Raw genomic sequence first — 11,950 nt, 5'->3', positions numbered from 1 at the left:
AATTTTTACCGGTAAGTCCTACAATTTATTTTCAATCGCTTTCGTTAATTCTTTTCATTTCACGACGATCATTTATATGTATACGCGTATGACGCAACGGATTAAAGATCAGCAAGATTATCTTAACGCTCGGCCGGGTCACCGAGGACCCGATGGATGTTACGTTTGCTAGCGTCCCAAGATTATTCGTACGTTGATTGTTCCTTTACGTCGCACGAGTGTAAAAAATGAGGCTCGAAAGGCGGAAATCGTGCAGATTTCATTAGACAAGAGAAACAACGAGGGTCATTAGCGTTCGTATATTTGCGGGATCTCACATCAGCTCGCTCGCAATAAAAAGACCTGCCAAGTACAGACAAAACGCAGCTCTTTATTCGAGTAATAAGTGTACAATTACGAATGCACTTACTGTTTTGATCTTTTTTTTTTCGTTCGCGACTCTACTACCAAGTACTTATACATACACTATCGACACAGAATCTTTTATTTGCTACAAGCGGCGTGAACATACACAGCGCGATCGTTTCCCTTTTTTTTCGTTTTCTCTCTCGCTTACAAAATATTTACGCGCTCCGTACTCTTTCACGAGATCGTGTTCTCGGTCGCTATATTATACAACTCTCCCTTTCTCACTTAAACGATTTCACGCTCGTCCTCTCGCGAAAATGTCACACGCCGTCTAAGAATCTATTTAGGACCTGACGGGAAATCTTAATTTTGTGTGGTACGGTTATTATCTCGTCGGATTCGGTACTGGCGTACACGCAAATCTTGTTCATTACTCATATTTTTTGTTACTCCCCACTTATAGTGTGTATATCACGCGCGTTTTAATGACACGTCGCCAGCTCGTCCGAAACGAGACGGCAGGAAGATCTATACGTAGCGAGGAGTCTCTACGGAGTGGCGGAGAATCAACGGAAGCGAGTACGGTCTTATCTATAACTAGGGAATAAAAATCAAATAATCATCCGACTCGAAAGAAGTATACAAATGAAGCATCTACGGACCTACATTTTAGAAAACTACGAAGCGAAAACGCAGGGTAAGGAAGCGCCAAAGCGAAAGATTAACTTTCTCTCTCGCGTAAAAATGTAAAATACAAGACGATTCGCCACTAGCACTAAAATATCACGGGCACAGTTTCCTCATCTAAATCGCAGGTAAAAATTGCTGCGAATAAAAAAATATGCCATAAAAGGCTAATAAACTATAACTGTTTTCTGGTGAATTAATATAAGCCTCGGGGCTGCAACTAGACGGCAAAATTTAATTCTTCGTTTACTATGTCGAGCATACCTTACGGAACTGTAATATTCCAGTGTTAGATACCTAATATCATATAAGAGTTACCGATAACTACAATAACACAGCTCGTTTTCGATAAAATCAACTTTCCGCTTTTACATGACTACTTGTCGCTTGTACAAATTCTCACAAGTCAGGTAGAAAAACGCCGAACAAAGTACGGGATGAAGACGACACAAGATCACATTTAGAAATGCGATATTCTACTCGTTAAAAATACACCCAAAGTCAGCGCAGACAGACATGATTCGCTCGTATTTCTTTCTACAAATCGCATCAATAGTCTACATTAGACTATTATCAAAACGAAACAGACACGCAGCTCTTGCCGAAGATCTTGATCGGCTTTCATAAATACTCTTGTTAGTACCGCGAGTATTTGAGTAGAGCGGGAATGAAAAGAAATTGCTTCGTACAAAGATTATATACATATTATCTAATCACTCGGTCGTTTATAATATATATATATACCTCTATGTGTGAATGTGTAGACACGGAATGCACGATTTTTACCTGTCCCAAGAGTACACTATACGTAGGACGATGATTTCAAGTTGCGACGATCTTATATATTTAATCCTTAAATCCTCCGTCAGAAAGTGCAGCGTTGTTACACCTTCGTTATACGATACTATATTTCCTATAGAAAAATAATTGCGAAGGCTGGAGGCTACATGTGGAAGAAGTACTCGTCGAAGTCTCGAAAAGGCAGGTTCACAACGTGTGCGATATACGAGAAATCACCGAGACGTTGTGGTGGAAATGAAAATGGAAATGGAAATACCGAGTATGCAAATGCAATCGTGACATGCTGTTTATAAAACAAGGAGAGGGATAACGCGGCAATAAGGAGGAATGCCAAGTGAAACTTGATCACCGGTTGCAGATCAGTCGTGTTCGATATCTACATGACTTGATTTCTGTCGAACATACGCTTGCGTATAAAAGTTTTCCGAAGCACATACGGGAACTATGTATAACAATGGCTTTACAATGAGCGTTTCTATAAAAAGATTCGTGAAAAATATCGGTATCTCTGTTTATGCTCGAACTGGAAAACTATTCGTAAGAGCATAAATATATACTTTGATTCTGTTTGCGCGGACACGCGTTTCTCATTTGCGTTTGAAATCGTTCGCGATTGTACTATAAAACGGTATATAAATGGCACATTCTAATCTCTGCAGTAGCGACTGAAATAACTTCAGTTCCGCACAACACAAATCACAGATTATCTAACTACAGTTATACAACAAGTCTCTGTTTTCCTTTTTAAAAAATGTTATACATCTTTCGGTATACATCTGCTTATCTCTGAAGAAATATCGTTCGAACCTAAAAATTAATTTCTGCAATATTAAAAAACATGCTACAGCATCATACGGATAAATACAATACAATAGGTTTGCTCGTTTCATTCTGTGAGCTTTACCAGAATGTAGGATAAAATTAAAAAATTTCAAAAAGATAATTAACACAAAATGCACTCGCATATTGGAAGAATTATTGTTTTAACCTTCTGCAGTCCTGTATCAAATTAGATGTGATTTAATGCATTTCGGTAGTCGTATTAGATGGTTGCATATGAAACCGCCCATTTTTTAGCGAAAGAAAAGACAGTGCCAGGAAATAATGGAGCATAACTTCCCGCAAATGTGACCTATTTGAAACAAAACTTGCCATTGTAAACATAATCAAAATAGATGATGTTAACGCGTCGCACAAATGTCACTTATGGCGTGTCGTCGTGACTCTATAGACCTGTCATCGTGTGTATTGCCAGCTTTCAATTCGAAGAAAAAATCTAAAACCATCTATCGCCAACGGACGGCTTCATATACAACCACCCAAATAATTCTTCAAGCATTTGAAACTGTACGCAATTACAATTAGTAAATATCTTTGATATCTCCATGACAGTTCTTAAATTAAGTTAGATCCGCCGATTAAATAAAATTGAGGACAAAATATTTTACCCTCACTAATCTGCAGAAAAAAATTGACCACAAAGAGTTAAAATATCCATCTTATCACGCCATTGTACAAGTTAGTTTAAAATATAAAAAAGCACAAGTGTCGATCAAATGTTCAAGTTATCGAGTACCTCACTGTAAAAATATAATTCTAAATAATAAATGTAAGCGTAAAAAAACGAACAAATGTAATATTCTCTAAAAATTGGGATATCAAAGAAAATATGCGATTTGTACTTTTGGTTGGTATTCTGGGAGATATTGAGCAGAGCGCATTCCCTTATTACACGTTCCCCTTCGAATTTAATCGCTTCACGTTTTGAATTTGTCTGCGTGTACTTCGTATCACATAAATACGAGTCACTATCCTATATACCAGCGAAGATTTCGGGGTATTCACTAGAATTTAATAGCGACATCTTTTTTCCTCTTTATGCTTTATACATACTATAAGCAAATATAAAATAAAAAATTATAATACGTATATAAAAATTAAACTTTTGATTTCAACAGAACCTATTCAGAATAGGTCGATATATCTTTATAAAATATCGTGTAAAAATACCGCGTGAAGATAAATTTCGATTGTGTAAAATCGTAGAAAACGTAACAAAAAAATAAAAAAATAGGCCAATATACCTTTCCCTTTGCTCTTACACGAGTATAGAAATGGCGTATCTTTGCTTTAAAACAAGCGGCATTGCATTATAACAAGATGTTCACAAATCAAAACCTCTTATTCCCGATATATTCGCTTTTGTGACACCGCTAGCCATTTCCAATGCTAATACGCAGTTCATTAACGATAAAAGGTGAAAATGTATTAGTCTTATAATTTTCAAGTACACACATAAATCTGTAAAATAAAAAACAATATCTGTTAAATAACGCAACTTATCACTTCATAGTGTACAAATATATATATATATGTAAGTTAATTTCTAGTATATTATTCCAACAAGTGGATTTTTTCGAATAATTACAAGATACATTTAATTAATTTTCATGTTGGATCAGATAACTATGTTATTTAACTTAAAGAAATATGTAAGAAATATAACAAAACTTGTTCACCTTTTATCAATATGAAACCACATGATACCAGACCACCTCTTTTCACTCTCCTAAAAGATTAGAAGAGGAAGAGGGTGGTCTGCCTCGCTTGCTACTTGGTCGCCTCGGGCGGACAGTCGGGCTGATTGTTGGGGTGAGCCGCAGTGAAGGCCGGATGATGTTCCAAATGACGGTCCACCCTCAGAATCGTAGGGAAGGGTCTCAGATCAACGTGAAATCTTCGCGCGTTGAATATCTGTGGCACCAGGCAACAGTCCGCTAATGTAATCTCGTCACCGACACAATATTTGCCCGCGCTCGACGATAATAACTTCTCCACGGCTGGAAAACAGTATTATCAGTGTTTAATTATAAGAATAAACCTGTTATTGAAACGTTTATTAAAAATTATTTCATATAAATGACTAGGTGTGTCGTTTCCTTTTTAATATATGCGAAAATTGCGGTTATACAACATTTTTCTTGATAAACTTACTATTCAATGAATGATTATAATTGCAAATATTCATAATCTTCCTATTTCCAGTATTTAAAGGTGACATTAGATATATTGTACAAAGTTATTCGTAACCGTTTGTTAAAAATTGATTAATCTAAATCTAGAGACTTGGTAAAAAAATCAAGTTTCGTATTTATGATTTGTAGCAGTCCTTACTACAATCTTTGCGATGCTACAGTCATTACCTGTAAATCCTCTAGTGATCCAATGCTGCGCCCACTCCTTCTTACGTTCCTCCCCAACGTAAATTAAAACAACAAGATTTTGCAACGGTTGTATACCGCTGGCAATTACCTCGCAAATCTCTCTCACTCGAGCCCTTTTAACAGGATCCGCCGGCATCAATGGACGATTCGGCCTAGTCTCCTCCAAATATTGTAGAATATTCAACTACATTAAAACAATTTTGTGCCAATTAGTTTATCACTAGAAATTCTGCGAAAATACTTAGATTATTGTAAAAACAATTATAACTTACAGACTCTATCAGAGTATGATTGTCGATATGGAGCGCAGGAACTTGCTCCATTGGATTAATCTCACGGAATTCATTGGAATGTTGTTCTCCACCGCTCTTCACCAAACTAACGGGCTTTATATCGTATGGTATCTCTTTTAGGTTCAACGCTACAAACATCAATAAATATTAGAAACGTTAGGAACATAATTAAAAAAATAGGCTGTTTTATGTAGCAGTGAACTCATGAAATTATATTACAAGTTGTATATTCTGATTAAGAATTCTTCGTTACATAAAATGTCTAGCACAAGGATTACATTCAGGGATCAGGACAATTCTGCCTGCGGTAACAATAAATTCGTTCGAAATACACTTGTTAAAATTCATATCTCTCTTATATTTTAGATCACAGTCAGATGTTATCAACGTATATTTCACATGTGTAAAACAGTTTACACGTGTAACAGAAAATGAGGCAAACTCTCACTCACCGATTCTTACCCTCCAGGAGCAGGAACTCCGCCAGTAGGAGTAAAGCACCGGCTGTCAAAAGAAATAAGAGAGAACGTCAACACACGGTAAGACCCAATTGTGCCAGCTGAAAAGATTCAGCATAGCCGAAGTCGGTTGTAAAACCAGATCCACGCGCTGCCGATAAATATTCAAGAAAACCGACGGAGGTAAACGAGTTGCGTGTGTCGAAATGCGCATTCATTATAACCATTCTGCCTACAATCTTGGATAAGTGTCCAAAAGAGAAATCGCCGGATAATTTGTGTAACTCGATTAGTGCGTAAAAAAATTCTCAAAAACGGACATTTAAAAGAGTGAGTCCTTAATAAACGCACAGTATTACAAGTTCAAAGGCTAGTAGTAAAAAAAATTGCAACGCATTTTTCAGCTTTTTGCAAATTGGTGAAACTTACGTGAATTAATTTATGCAATTCTCACAGGTGGTAAAAATCTCGGAGAAAATCTAGATCCTTAAATCGTAAGATCGTTAAATCGTTTTCATAATTAAAAAAACCTACGTAAAAGTTATTAGGTTCGTAAGTGTGCAATTAGCGGACGGCAAGTTTTAACTTTTGCACTTTCAGCTTGACAATTTTCACGAGTCCCGTCCGGCCGCTTACTCGCAGCAATTTCGAGCGGAACAGCGCGCGAGCGCGCGCGGGCGCGGAAGCGTCCGGCACGTACGACGCGCTATGCATCGGTGTGCGCTCGTTGTCGGACATATTCGCCAGCGAGGGAGAGTTTTATTCGGCGTCGCTTCCTCGTACGGGGAATCAAAACCGGCCGCGAGATACGATCGGCGGCGTTCGACTTGCCGTATCTGGCGGCAATCTGGTCGACGCGCGTCAGTTGTCGCGACGACCGTCGCGAGTGCTCCGCGGGGTTCATTTCCGCGCGACCGCGGCCGCGATCTCGAGGGCGATCGCAACGCGAGATTCGCCGGCACGTCGACGTTAGCCCCTAGACGTTGCGGCGAAATAACGCGCGATTACCGGCACCTGCACGCAGTCCGGAGCTATCTTTTGTCTTTCTCTCTCTCTCTCTCTCTCATCTCCCGGCACTTGTCTACCTGCCGACCTACCTGCGCCAAGAGAGAAGGTTAAATCGCGCACGAATACTCACCTTACCCATCACGGACATCGTCGGCTCGTCGCGGACAGCGTTCACCTTTCGCCCGACTCGATTATTCGACCGGCGGCACCGATATTACACCGCTCAACTCGTCGGAAATAATTCAGAATCGCGGCGAACGCGCGAAATCGTACCTCCTCCCCCTTTTTATTCGATTGCCAGCCGTCCCCTCTCCCCACCCCGCCGTCCCGACCGTCGCTACGTTCAAGCCGGCGAGCCGCGCGGCCAATCGCCGCTCTCGGCGCACGTGTGTATATTGGCTGTCTTCCGTCGCTGATCGCTAGCGACACACCGCGTCGACTCGAGTCGGTAAACTTTAGAGACCCTTTAATCCGAGTCTGGCCATATCACCGGTAAGGTTAGTATCCGCCATTTTTTGTCAAGTTCCTGCGAGAAAGGCTGTGTATTCCGATATTCACCGCCAGTACTGCAAATCTATAGTTCACGTCACGTATATTATAAATTTTCAGTACTGGCAGTGAATATCGGGAACACAGCCAAAGATATACATATGTGCTATCGTGCTATCTCACTCTGCAGTTAGCAAAGCATAAGGCTGCTTTCGCGAGAAGATCAAAATGATTCGGATTAAAATGACCCTGTGCTATGATTGGTCAAACCTGAAATTTCGTAGCATCACATTGAAATTTTATTCAATGAAATTTTGATCTTCTCGCGAAAGCAGCTCTGAAGATACTTTGCATTTCGGCCGTATGACAGGTTTTTCTTACCCTTTGCTTTAAGTAAAGCCCGCTGCAGACGATATTTTTCCTGCTGGATTGCTCGCGGTTTAGTAAATTACTAGAAATCCCGAGTGCTGAGTGGTGCAATGATAGTAATTTATTAGATTGCAAGCAATCCAGCAGGAAAATAGTCTGCAGCGGGCTTTATATGTGTGGCCCTTAATCTTAGAAGTTTCTTAACTTTAACAATTAATGTCTCGCTTCGCGGAGCAGAGCAGCACTTTTTCTGCCAGATTCTTTCGTTCTGAACGAAAATGCAACGATTAAGTCTATTTTCATCGATTTTGGAAGTGAGGGGGCCAAACTGAATAATCACCACTTTATAAAACTGGCGAGATTGACCAAAAATGGTGGACTAATCGCAGCGTGTTTTCTTATAGCCAGACTATAGTATAACCATAGACGTATAATATATAGACTGCGCGTTTGGCTGAAGCAGCTGTATAAACGTTAGAAAGAGGCAACATGCTTTGAGCAGTCGGCCTCGCTCTGTCACTCTCCATCATTCCCCTTATTCTTATGTTGCCCGCACTATTTATTAGACAAAGATGAGGCGGCTACTCAACTGTTAGCTATCTCATTCTAAAGTTTGTACATGTCTCAACACGGGAGAAATAGGGAACGCGCAGCGTCTACTCTTACTATATCTACGAGTATAATTAGTAGGTCCACTCCGCCAGTTGTTTCGTTTTGCGTCGACAACTTCTGCGCATCCGACATTGTTCTGGGCAGACTAATGCGAGAAAAATTGTATGTATGGTTGGTGTTAGTGTGGCTTTGACAAGTACGTTTACACACACACAAGAATAACCCTACTAGTTATACTATGGCCAGATTCTGCTTAGAGGATCTTTAGGGTACGCTCTGCGACTCTAGTTACTTCTAACGATGTTCGAGTTAACTTGCCGTTATCGCAACGATTGGATACGTTAATTCAAGATACATTCCATCAGTTTCAAGACGAACTGGACCACATTTGAGTTTATCAAATGTTTAGCGTTTTCTAAATTACATTTTTCTTTACAATGTAGAAACAATTTTTAACTGCTGCCCATACATTTAATTCAAAATGTACAGAAAGTGCGAATAAATGCTACATCCATTCACCTTTTGTCATTATATCACATCCTTTTCACCCTTCTAAAAAATTCGAAGGGAGTGATCTGCCCATCTAGCTTGCTACTTGAACGCCAGGTGGACAGTCCGGCTGATTGTTGGGATGAGTTGCAGTGAAAGCTGGATGGTGTTCCAAATTACGATCCACCTTTAGAATCGTGGGGAAGGGCGTCAGATCAACGTGAAATTTTCGCGCGTTATATATCTGTGGCACCAGGCAACAGTCCGCTAACGTAATCTCGTCGCCGATGCAATACTTGCCCGCGCTCGACGATAACAGCTTCTCCACGGCTGTAGAACAGTATTATCAATGTTTGCTCAATTATACACATAAACTTGTTATTGAACGTCGCTATTTTGTATGTCTCCGATTAGACGTTTTCTCTTTAACACACGCGGAGATCGTGCTATCTAATATTTTTCTCGATTATCTTTACTGTCAATAAATAATTATAATTGTAAATTTAAATATTCATTTATCATAAAAGCGTAGATGTACAAAGTCACTGTTAAAAATAATGTTATATGTAAATATGAGATCTGAAGGAAAAAATGGCAAGCTCACTTGCAAGTTCCTAATTATTACAATTTTTATATTGTCATTAGGATACCTGTGAACCCTCTAATGATCCAATACCGCGGCCATTCTTCCTTACGCCTCTCTTCCATATGCTTTAGCAAACTGACATTTTGCAACGGTTGTATGCCACTGACAATTACATCGCAAATCTCTCGCATTCTAGCTCTCTTAATAGGATCCGCCGGCATCAACGGAGGAGACGGCCTAGTCTCGTCCAGGTATTGCAGAATATTCATCTACATTTATACAAATTGTTTATTACGAATTTTGATAAACGCTCGCGATAACCAGGAGGGATTAGATACGAGTATACTAACAGACTCTATCAGAGTAAGATTGTCGATACGGAGTGCAGGGACTTTTTCCATTGGATTAATCTCTGAGAATTCGTTCGAGTGTTGTTCTCCATCGCCTTTTATCAGATTAATAGTCTTTATCTCGTGGGGTATCTCCTTTAAATGCAATGCTATTGATAAAAATTGCAAATAATTAGATCAGTAAACATTAGAACCATATTTAAAACATAAACCGTCTACGATAGCAACAATTAAACTTGTTCTCTATCGATGAAATAGCGTTACAAGCTGTATAAATGTCTTGATTAAGTATTCTTTATTACATAAAATGTCTTGCACGAGTATTAAATTAGATCAAGCATATTTTACGGCAACAATGTTCGAAATACTGCAGCTATTGATATGTTCCTTACAGACTACAGTTAGACATGTTTTCATATAGATATGCATTTTACATGTATAAAACAGTTTATATGTGCAGTACATAAAATCGAGCAAAATCTTTCTCACCAATTCTTACTCTCCAAGAACAGGAACTCCGCCAGTAAGAGTAAAGCACTGCCTGTCAAAGAAATGAGAAGTATGGTCGAATACGTAGTAAATTTCAAGGACGGTCGACTGATTTAACTTAGGCTTTGTGCCTACTGTTTTAGATACATAAGCGTCTAAAATTTATAGAACCTGATTGATAAACAATTCTCAAAAAATCACTTCAAAAAATTAATGTTAATAAACACGCAATGTTAAAAATTCGAAAACCAGGGTTCTGAAAAGTGTGGGAGCCATTTTCGGGGAGTGCTTCATAAAACTATTCATACAATTTTTATAAATGGTGAACAATTTTTTTAAAAATGCAAGGAAGTTTCTTTCACACTGTAAAGCGATAAAGCGGAATGCAACACATTATTACAGTAATCAAATAGAGGAAAATGTCCTCTATAATGAGATAGGTTTCTAATATCCCTAGTAGCACAGTGCATTGGCTAAGCATTGACTAAACATTGATCTAATGTTGATTATATTAGAAACGCACTGGCCGATATTGCCCAACGTAACGCCACTATTGGCCATGGAATAAATGCAAATGTTGCACGATAATAATTATATAATATTAGATTTATACTGGAAATGCATTGGCCAATATTTAACAATGTAATAAGAATACTGGTCTAATATTGACACAATGGCTAAATAAGAGAAGGCGTCCGTCTTACAATGTTGGACCAATATTGGGACCAATATTGGACCAATATTGGGAATACCAGATTTACATTATTTCCCAATGTTGCGTCAATATATTATGCTACTAGGGATGAAATAGCAGGTTTTCAACGCCCAAATTCAATCAAATATTCTTTCGTAACGAATCTGACAATGAATTTTCCACTAAACAGAGATTTCACTCCAAGGGCAATAAATTCATGGTGGAGTCAATAGACGATGTCTATTAATTATTTAACAGAAACTCCCGCTATCTCGTATTACGAATCTATCTAGGAGACTGTGTTCAATAAATTTTGTCGGCGCGGCTTTCTACTTGTAAGATCGAAACCGTGATCAAACTCGCGCATCTCATTTCAATCGTTGACGCGCGTCATCGCGACAGTTATCTCGAGTAAACGAGCAACGTTTATTTTCGCGATTTGCCGGCACGTCAATGTTCGAAACGTTGCGGCATAATAACGTCCGACGATCGCCTACCGACACGCCTACGGAATATTCCTGCGCTGTCTCTTTTTCGTCCTCTCTCTCTGTCTCTCTCTTTCTCTTTCTCGGACATTTGTTTACCTGTCCGTCTACCGAACGGCGTCAACGAAAGATTAAATCGCGCGCAAGTACTCACCTTACCCGTCACGGACATCGTTGGTCTCTCGTAGACAGCGCTCACTTTTCACCGAACTCGATTATTCGATCAGCGTCTCCGATATTATACGTCGCGTTAGTCAGAGATAATTTTAAATTGCGCGTTTCCTCTCCTCGCTGCGTCGATCAGCTCGTCGATACGTTCAAGCAGCGAGTCGCGCCCGTCGCGCGCCAATCGCCGATGACGCCGATCTCGCGCAGCGCACATGTTGATTGCTAGCGACACCCGCGTCAATTCGAGTCAACTCGAGCCGGTAAAATTAGCTCAGGCCGCTCAGGCAGAGAGAAGTCTGCGGGTGCAAACTCATAGAGCGGAACGGTGGACGCAGAAAATCGCGGAGCGACAGCTTCGACCAATCACGAAAACATTGGAACACTCGTGATTGGTCAAGGC

At 39.6% G+C, this 11,950-nt stretch overlaps 2 protein-coding genes across 3 annotated transcripts; both read right to left on the bottom strand.

Annotated features, from left to right (window-relative positions):
- Positions 1–350: 350 nt before the first annotated feature.
- On the bottom strand, positions 351–7,130 carry LOC105561268 (probable maleylacetoacetate isomerase 2). Of its 2 annotated transcripts, XR_001008895.1 has the most exons (6): positions 6,950–7,130; positions 5,806–5,857; positions 5,333–5,481; positions 5,040–5,244; positions 4,356–4,676; positions 351–4,137 (listed from the first exon to the last, which is right to left on the bottom strand). XR_001008895.1 is itself a non-coding variant. In XM_012011082.1 (5 exons), the coding sequence occupies exons 1-5, from the start codon at positions 6,965–6,967 to the stop codon at positions 4,447–4,449; spliced, it is 654 nt and encodes a 217-aa protein (XP_011866472.1). In that variant the 5' UTR covers positions 6,968–7,130; the 3' UTR covers positions 351–4,446. The 2 variants fall into 2 exon arrangements, 1 of the variants encoding a protein (XP_011866472.1); XM_012011082.1 differs by having other exon boundaries at positions 351–4,676.
- A 1,524-nt stretch (positions 7,131–8,654) lies between these two features.
- On the bottom strand, positions 8,655–11,743 carry LOC105561267 (probable maleylacetoacetate isomerase 2). Its single transcript, XM_012011081.1, has 5 exons — positions 11,537–11,743; positions 10,204–10,255; positions 9,715–9,863; positions 9,429–9,633; positions 8,655–9,108 (listed from the first exon to the last, which is right to left on the bottom strand). Exons 1-5 carry the CDS (start codon positions 11,552–11,554, stop codon positions 8,873–8,875), a joined length of 660 nt encoding a protein of 219 aa, XP_011866471.1. The 5' UTR covers positions 11,555–11,743; the 3' UTR covers positions 8,655–8,872.
- Positions 11,744–11,950: the final 207 nt, after the last annotated feature.

This window comes from Vollenhovia emeryi, unplaced genomic scaffold (assembly GCF_000949405.1).
Source record: "Vollenhovia emeryi isolate VEMERY1.0 unplaced genomic scaffold, V.emery_V1.0 DF939209.1, whole genome shotgun sequence".
Classification (NCBI taxonomy): domain Eukaryota; kingdom Metazoa; phylum Arthropoda; class Insecta; order Hymenoptera; family Formicidae; genus Vollenhovia; species Vollenhovia emeryi.
Note: the sequence above shows the minus strand (reverse complement) of the source record. Positions and strands in the feature narration are given on the sequence as shown.

What these genes read in the sequence shown, in the direction of transcription:
- LOC105561268 (XM_012011082.1), bottom strand. An exon ending in ATCATACTCTGATAGAGTCT is followed by an intron (nt 5,245 to 5,332) that starts GTAAGTTATAAT and finishes GTTTTAATGTAG; the next exon opens with TTGAATATTCTACAATATTT. An exon ending in GATCACTAGAGGATTTACAG is followed by an intron (nt 4,677 to 5,039) that starts GTAATGACTGTA and finishes ACTGTTTTCCAG; the next exon opens with CCGTGGAGAAGTTATTATCG.
- LOC105561267 (XM_012011081.1), bottom strand. An exon ending in ATCTTACTCTGATAGAGTCT is followed by an intron (nt 9,634 to 9,714) that starts GTTAGTATACTC and finishes GTATAAATGTAG; the next exon opens with ATGAATATTCTGCAATACCT. An exon ending in GATCATTAGAGGGTTCACAG is followed by an intron (nt 9,109 to 9,428) that starts GTATCCTAATGA and finishes ACTGTTCTACAG; the next exon opens with CCGTGGAGAAGCTGTTATCG.